The sequence below is a fragment of the Sinocyclocheilus anshuiensis genome, unplaced genomic scaffold (genome assembly GCF_001515605.1).
Source record: "Sinocyclocheilus anshuiensis isolate Anshui unplaced genomic scaffold, SAMN03320099.WGS_v1.1 scaffold1272, whole genome shotgun sequence".
NCBI lineage: Eukaryota > Metazoa > Chordata > Actinopteri > Cypriniformes > Cyprinidae > Sinocyclocheilus > Sinocyclocheilus anshuiensis.
The window spans coordinates 427,295-435,889 of record NW_015547713.1 but is presented as its reverse complement, the minus strand read 5'-3'; the positions used below and the strand labels follow the sequence as shown (position 1 = coordinate 435,889).

Here is an 8,595-nt window from a genome sequence, read left to right as displayed (position 1 = left end):
GCCGTCCACGCCCGGGTGAGCTCGTCATGCACCTCCGGGAAGAAAGGCACCGGGGGGGGGCACTGAGAACCAGCGCGAGTCACCCCGAGAAACCAATCGTCCAACCTCGAGGGCCCAGGACGCGGTGGAGGTTTCCACTCGAGCCCTACCCTCTAGCCGGCCCGGGAAAGCATAGCCGACGTCTCTGGATCTGATTCAGGCCTTGCCACCGTGCCGGAGGGCGGCAGCGCAGCCGAATCTTCCTCTTGATGCACAGGGGAAACAGCCGTTTGCAGCACGACAGGGGGTAGTGCAGCCTGAAGTGCGCAACCCACTCGACACAGCAACGACCACTGCTGAAGCGCCATTCTCCAACACAAAAAGCTCCCGAGAGCGCGCTAGACTGTGTGTGTGTTGTGTACTGGGATGAGAGACAGGGCTGCTCTTTTGTTTTGCTGTCAGCACAATTACAATCGTCTGCACAGCTGCATGCTGCCCACAGACACATTACCAGAGGAACTGTCTTTGTTTAGCCATGTTTAAATGCCCAACAAGCAACAAGCAGCTCATTGGTGGACATTTTTGAGGAAACGACAGAAATGGGAGATCAGATTATTGTTACTGCATTAGATATCAAAATATAAAAAAAGTGGCATCTGCAAACAAATAATCAGACACTGTTTTTAGACATTTTACAATTCCTTGTACCCATAGTATAAAAGTGATTTTAGTGAATGTATAAATCCTGACTGAAATGCTGCCCTTTTAGACTACGTTAACCAGCAGTCAACTGTAAAATATTTATTTATTTATTTATTTTTCCAAAAATAAAAGTCACTTTGTTTAATAATGGAATCATTTTTAAGTGTCTTTGGTGTCCAAATATTTTTTATGGTCAGTGTATTTGATATACATAACTTACAGTATGTATGTGAAATACTGTATTATTGCCAAATAGACACACAAAATCATATGCATGCAAAAAATACTCTTAAATCTACTTGAGGTCAGAGTAGCGGGTTAGAAAGCTGTTGTTTATCAGCACACAGAGGCTTACTGAACACAGCAGAGCACTAAGGTGAATAATCTGATCGAGCCTTCATTGTGACGTAAAATGGATGTCAGCACAAAACGTCATGTCTCATTAATGAGGATCATGGTCATCCTCTTTACACCTCATGCTAATGCACTTCAGTCTTTTATTAGTGTTATTATTGTTTATTCTTTACAACAGTGACTGACAGTTTCCAGTGCTAAACTAACTGAAATGTGTAAGATTGTGTGAGCAATTAAAATATGAAGCAAATGCAGCGCAAAGTGCTGAGTGGTTACCTGACTCTTGGTGATCATGCTTCAGATAAAGCGGCTCCATTTTAAATGCTCCAATGATGTCTGATCTTTTCTTCACCCTGCACAGAAACATTTTCCTTCATCACAGTGTAGGAGACAACAGTCAAACGACATCATTGTGCATACAGCATATATCATTATCAAATGTTCAGTAATTAATTGGTATTATTTCCGGACAGAGTAACATGTCCCTAAATGTATGCAAATGCTTTATCTGAATTTTTAAACAAAGTTAGCGCAACATACCAATCAATAAGAGACAATGAAAAACAAACTATTATTCACAGTGTTTAAAGTTTTTGTGTGTCTGTGTTGACTGTGATTTGCCATAATACTAAAATACTATGCGGAAGTGAGGTAAGGTAATAAAAGACTATTATTTCTTGAAATTAGTTGAATCAGGACAATGCCAGTCAAGTTATATTAAAAAAAATTACTAAAAGGGTATTATACATTGAGATACAATCACATTTTTCTCCACAAATTAACCTCTTTATATATATAGCACATCTATATGAATACATGCATCTATTTTATGTATTTACAGTACACTTATGGTCATTGATTAAGAAAAGTGCAGTTAGTTCTTAGAAAAGGATTTGTATTGTTTTCCGGTTCAAGGGTTCACTTTATTGCCATTCAGTCAAGGCAGGGTCATGGCGGGGGTTTCAAGATTTGAGGACACCACACATTATTTTCTTTCTAATGTGATAAATTGGCATATATTCACATATACAGTACATTTAAAAATGGCTGAAGTGTTGAAATATCTTTGGGGTCACTGTTTACATTAACGTTGAAAAGTTGGGGTTGGTAAGGTTTTGTAATATTGCAACACTTCAAATAACTTTTCCTATTTTTATATAGCTATTATATTTTATACAGCAAAGCTGATTTTTCAGCAGCCATTACTTCAGTCTTCAATGTCACATGATCCTTCAGAAATCATTCTAATATTCTGATTTGGTGCTCAATAAACATTTCTTATTATTATCAATGTTAAAAATAGTTGTGCTTCTTCTTATATTTTTCAACCATGATACATTTTTGGAGGATTCTGTGATGAAAAAAATAAAATAAAATAAACAAAAAAAAGTGTTTATTTAAAATAGAAATATTTTGTAACATTATAAATAGCTATACTTTTGATCTATTTAATGCATCTTGGCTGAATAAACATTAATTTCTTTAAAAATGTGCATACATGCTTGTCTTGTATTTTCTCTCTCTATATAACCATGCACATTTTTGTTTGCCTGGTGCTGACTTAAAGGGCAGCTGGGACCGTTTCCTCTGTTGACTGATAAAGCCAACTAATAGCATGTTGGGATACAGTAGATCAGGTCAGAGGATAAATTAAATATGATTTTTACTGATAGAGCCACTAAACACTTACCACATTGCTGAGCAGTCAAAGTTGACCAGGAGCCATTTATGAGGATTGAAATTGAAAGAGTCTGCAAACTAAAAGAGAAGCAAATTTTGATGTGATTTGTTGTGAACTGATGTATCTAACACTTACTCTTGAGAAAGGGGACAAAATATGCCACAAAATGTTCCTGCTATTGGTTAAATTAGTAACATTTCCATTCCATTACCATCAGAGACACTCTGCTGAGTTTTATAGATATTTAGTTTCTATCTTTCTTTATTGTGACCATGATATCTAAATGCAATTCAAATTGTTTGTGATTTTAAGATAATTTCCATCATTTTTAATAGGCCAGAATAGTATCTAGCAATACCAACAACAGAGGTGCCAATACAGTTGATAAAGCTAAAGTCCTGTATTTCAATTATTCATTTGTTTATTCATTAAGTGATTGCTAGATTTGTCAATATTTATAATAAAACTAGTATTTACTATTAACTAATTATTAATCATTATTAACTAATAATATACTAGTATTTACATATTCATTCATTCAGTTTTGCAGACTATTTTATCCCTTAACTCAGAAATCGGTGCTAAAATAAAGAGTGTGATTTTGGAATATGAAAATAAATGTGGCTTGCTGAAAATAAAGATGAGTCATCTGTCAGCTACCCGTTAGCATGGTCTGATATGAACTACTTTCGACTCTGACGCAATAGCATATTATGCATCAAACTCGCAATCAACTGCAGCATCTGTCCAATGAGCATTCGCAAAGAGCCACTATCTCAGAGTCAATTTTTTTTGCTCACTCTCCCCCTTCCAATATCCTTTCTATCCGACGCAATAAAGAAGGCAGACACTGCCATGACGGTTTGATTGTTGCCATGCTGAGTCCTGCCTGTCTTTCACTTCCTGGCAACCAACAAACTGCAGCCGGCTGTCATTCCGGTCAATAATAAAAAAAAAAAACATTGTCTGTGCAGGGGAGCAGTCTTCACTATTGTTTGAACTAGTGCTGCTAATAAACAGTGATATTTATTTAGCAAGGGAAAAAAGGAACTTATCTAAAGGTCTTCATATGCCTCAGGAAATTACTTTACCCTTATCATTGTGACTCCCAGCTGGGCTCCACGACAACTCAAAGGACAATCGGGGATCTCTAATATCCCGCCCATTCCACAAGACATCGCTCATGCCAGCTCGCATCATTTGTGACATTTAAATATTTTCAGTCGCACACACATGACTCCGTCCTCAACACACCACTAAAGTAACAGGATCAATAGTTTGAGCCCAGCACAGATTGCTCTTCTGTTATCATTCGCGCCTCTCAGGGCTTCAGGAGCACCATCTATGAAGTGTGCTTAATAACACACTGTGTGATTTGAATGTTATCTTACCTCTATGCCATTCAGCAGGGGTCTAAACTCTGGACAGATAAATGCACTCCCAGCATACGCAGCATCAATGTGCATCCAGATTTTCTCTGCATTACCTGAAACAATGGCAATGCTTTTATAATAATATTTAACATATATATATATTGATTTGACTGCAACCACAAATAAGCTACAAAAGAAAATAACAATAAATGGTAATCGGTCTTACATATAGGGCCGAGCTCAGTGACACAGTCGAATGCACAGGATGGAGTTGTTCCCAATGTTGCACAAAACTAAGAGAAACATCCAGAAAATAAAATAGATGGATTATTATGTGTTGATTTTAATATTTAATGTACTATTTATACAAATACGTCCGTCTAGACATTTCTTTATCCGAATCTAGAATGTTCAATGAAAAATTAATTTGAGCTATTCATTTTGATCACAAAAAGATTTGTTCCTGCTTGGTTTGTCATTACGCTGTGATTCTTTTGACACAGGTCTGCCGGCTGAGCCTGGAGCTAATTTGACTAATGTGATTCAGAAAACAGGCTCTCCAAACAGCATTAACCATCATGCAGACCGCAGGGGGATATGTTCAGAGAAAGAGCAAAGACAAATGTCCAATCTGTTCTCATTTCATGCTCTCTAACAGTCTGACTGGTTGCTATCTTTCTTCCATGATGTAGACTGATTCTGTAATTTTGCACTTGATATAGATAGTGGCAAGTTTGATGGTAAGGGTTAATCATTAAGATTTGAGAGCAAATTCTGCCACATTTCCTAGCATGATGTCAGGGTTAAAAAAATAAATAAATAAAACTACATAATTTCCAGTTGACTGGAATTTTTTCTGTCAAAAAATACTAAAAATATGAATTACTGTACTCGAAACTATTGAAAATCCCATGTCTGACCATCAGTATTCCCATATATATTGTGTTACTAATTGAAAAAATTCTAAACAAAAAAATATGTAGTTGGTTTGATGAATTAATTGGCTATATTATGCATTTCAAATGGACAAAGCAAAGTAGTGTTTCTTAGAACAATTCTTAAGGTGATCACACATTAGTTTGGGAACCAATTCTCACCATTAACTAACTATTGACTACAACTTTTGCCTCAATAAGCTCCTAATTTGCTGGTTATTGATAGTTAATAAGGTAGCTGGAATAGGCATGCTGATAAGCAACTAGTTAATAGTGAGAATTGGTCCCTAAACTAGAGTGTTACCCTTAAGACAATAGTTGTGCTGTTTAAGAGAAGCTTGTAGTTATTAGAGATGTACATACAAAAAATGGTATGAGTCCTGCGGCTCTGTCCTCTTCTAGAACTTTCTGCAGCGCATCTCCTCGCACAGAAAACTTATTGTCGGTGGGAATTTTCTTCATCCTCACTCCACCTATCAAACCTGCCCTCTCCACCGATGAGTGCGCCTGAAATATCAACAAAACACTGCCATATTATTTCTGAATTAATGATCTTGTTTCAAAAACATAACCAGTGATTCATGGTTTCCTATTAGACACACATATGCTGTAAGCACATTCATAAACAAGTGGCACTTCACCACTATACTGATACCTCAGAGACCCACTGCACGGCTCTTTCACATAGTTTGATATTTCAATTCAATGAGAATTCTTGCTAATCATCCCCAATAACAGATTCCTACTTACAGATGGGCATGATGCCATTGTCACAGTGCCTGCTGAATGGTGCGTATTATCTTGCAGGCCATTATTCTAGGCTAAATATACCTCTGAGGCAGTCTTTCATCTGGGCTTGTTGTCTTACCTGATCAGACGAGTAGGCGACTAGTTTGGATATAATGTCTGTCTCAGATCGGTCAGGATGGTCAGCCTGGATCAGTTTGACGATTTTGGAACGAGCAGCAAGAAGAGCTATGAGAGTGGCTTCACTGGCAGTGCCCTGTACAAACCAAAACACGTTATATTTATTTATACTTGATACTTTGAACATGTACACCAAATGCTGCTGTTTATGAAAATTCAAAAGCAGCCTATATTGAGCAGGTCTCACAATTGGTAGACATGTTCAATATTACTTGAGACATCATCTCCCTCATCTTAAATATCACATTGAACAAAACAACCTCGATCAATATGCCCTGATGCTGCTGATTGTAAATGCAGCAGTGATGAATTTTCATCACCTCTCCAGCTCTGTTTTGTATGTTCTCAAGGAGTGAATGAGAAGACTTCCACTCGAAACCCCTCAATACAGATCACCTCAGCTCATTGTGAAGCACGAGCTGTCTTTGATTTCCCTTCGTAAGCCTGACAGCGCACACCCACGTCCTGATTACTAATGATTCAGTTTACTTTATGAGATCATCTGGAACACTGGAGCCACACTTGTGTTTTCAATTCCAAATTCTTTGATTAAATGCCATATTCACCATATGTAACCCTATCAAGCCTACTGTATCATATTTGACATGCAAATTTCTAAGGCCTCTAAATGATCAACATGATCAAAACTTTGCTAAAAACCTGTTGTAAACAATCTACTACATGCCTTCTGTCATCTGATTGATACTTATTTAGCAAGTAAAAGGTCTTTTATTAAAATCCTTTTAATTCTAAAAACGTCCTTGTTCAGATCACAATACATCGCAATATTTTTGCTGGGAAATCTTTAAGTAAATAAAAGATTAGCTTTTATATTGTTTGTAGCATTTCGAGATGAGTGGACTGAAAATGTACTTGTATTATATTACATATAGATAATCTTTTTAGAAAAATAATGTTAAAATGCATTAAATATGATACGTCAGGCTTTTGAAGAACTTTGATTTGTATGTTTCAGTGGCATTGCATTATATGATTAGTGTGACAGCTGATTGCATTTTATGTAAGTAGTCTGCTATTCTATTCTAAAGATCTCATGGATTTACATTACAAACACTGAGAATTTTATGTTTTTAGCCATAAAAATATCAGCATCTGCACCAAATTGCATATTTTTGCTCAGTTTGATCCTCTGAATGAGACTGAGATGCTTTTGTCTCCTTTTTCCTCCTTGAGCGTGAACTACACATTCCCCTATAAGCCATAAAAACATGATGTATCAAATATGATACTCAACAAAAACATGAAAACTTCTACATGTTTAGTTATACTTTCAGAATTTTCTTCTACTTCCAACTGTTCTCCTCCCTTCTCTATTATGCCCACCTTTGCTGAGAGGCATTGCTTACAAAACCAACAGACTCCATCATTAGTGCATGCTATCAGTGAAAAAAAATGCCTGTTGCCATAGTGAGCTCTCTGAAAAGCCCAGAGACAAAAACCATTCAGTAGGAGGACACACACACTCCAAAGCGGCCTTAATGACAGAGCATCAAACCGACTATCATCAGTGGGCTTTCCATACACTGAGCTTCCTATATTTCTCTCTAAATGGTCACAGCTGTTCAACTGCTACATCCATAGTGACAAAATGATCGCGGACCGCTCTCAACGGACGCCCTCCTGACTGTCTCCTCTCATGTGTAGCTGATGTCTTAAAAGGCAATTTCTACAGGACATAACAATTTCCAGGGCCTAGAGAAGAAATCAATGACAAACAAATTGTTGTGAGGGACATGTTTTTGGTTTTTGATATTTGTTATTGGTCAAAAGAAATTGCCCGTAAACATGGATTAAGGTTGCAGAGGTGGCATTAAAGTAGTTTAAAATGTTCACATTTTGACACCGGGCACAAGATCCTGATGGGAATTCGGATATGTAATTATTTTAAAACCATATTTTCGACATTTTACACATGTTGTGGACTTCATAATATGAATGAACCTTTGTGTAACAATAGATGCTTAAAGGTAATGTGCATTCACATATTTAGACATGTCTTGAATTTAAAAATATATATTTAATATCTTATCTTCGCCAAAGACCCCCAGCAGTACATGAACCCCCTTCATTGACCCTTGGTTAAAAACCATGTATATAAGTGATACCATATAGATCTTTATATAAACTTGCAATACTTGCAGATAAAATCTTTTCTTAATTATCTCACCTGGATGACCCCTCCCCCTCTGCCCTCTGTACCAGCAAGAAAATCTTCTGGTAGCTTCAGCATCTTTCCCAGCCAGTCCAGCATCACTGTCTCCAACTCTGTACAGGCAGGACTTGCTGCCTACAAAAATAAATAAGTTAATACAATTAATTAATAAATAAATAAAAACCTGCATCACCCTACAAGATGAGAGCTTCAGATGTCATGAATGGAGGATGGATGGATGGATGGATGGAAAAGCAGATGGATACAGAATTAACAGACCAACAGGTGGCTAAATGTATGGATGGATGTATGGATAGATGGATGGATGGATGGAAAAGCAGATGGATGCAGAATTAACAGACCGACAGGTGGCTAAATGTATGTATGGATGGATGGACAGACAGGTGGTTAAACAGATAAATGCAAAAATGGACAGACAGGTTGCTAAATAAGTCAAGTCAAGTCAAGTCA

General features: G+C 37.1%; 1 protein-coding gene across 1 annotated transcript in view; it reads right to left on the bottom strand.

The window, feature by feature from the left end:
- Positions 1-8,595, bottom strand: part of LOC107704081 (aromatic-L-amino-acid decarboxylase-like) — an 18,650-nt gene that overhangs the window by 9,132 nt on the left and 923 nt on the right. The window contains exons 2-8 of the mRNA XM_016506925.1: positions 8,140-8,259; positions 5,893-6,027; positions 5,388-5,531; positions 4,316-4,382; positions 4,108-4,202; positions 2,726-2,793; positions 1,239-1,388 (exon numbers count right to left, since the gene is read on the bottom strand). Coding sequence (XP_016362411.1) covers positions 1,239-1,388; positions 2,726-2,793; positions 4,108-4,202; positions 4,316-4,382; positions 5,388-5,531; positions 5,893-6,027; positions 8,140-8,259 — 779 coding nt within the window. The remainder of the gene's footprint in view (positions 1-1,238; positions 1,389-2,725; positions 2,794-4,107; positions 4,203-4,315; positions 4,383-5,387; positions 5,532-5,892; positions 6,028-8,139; positions 8,260-8,595) is intronic.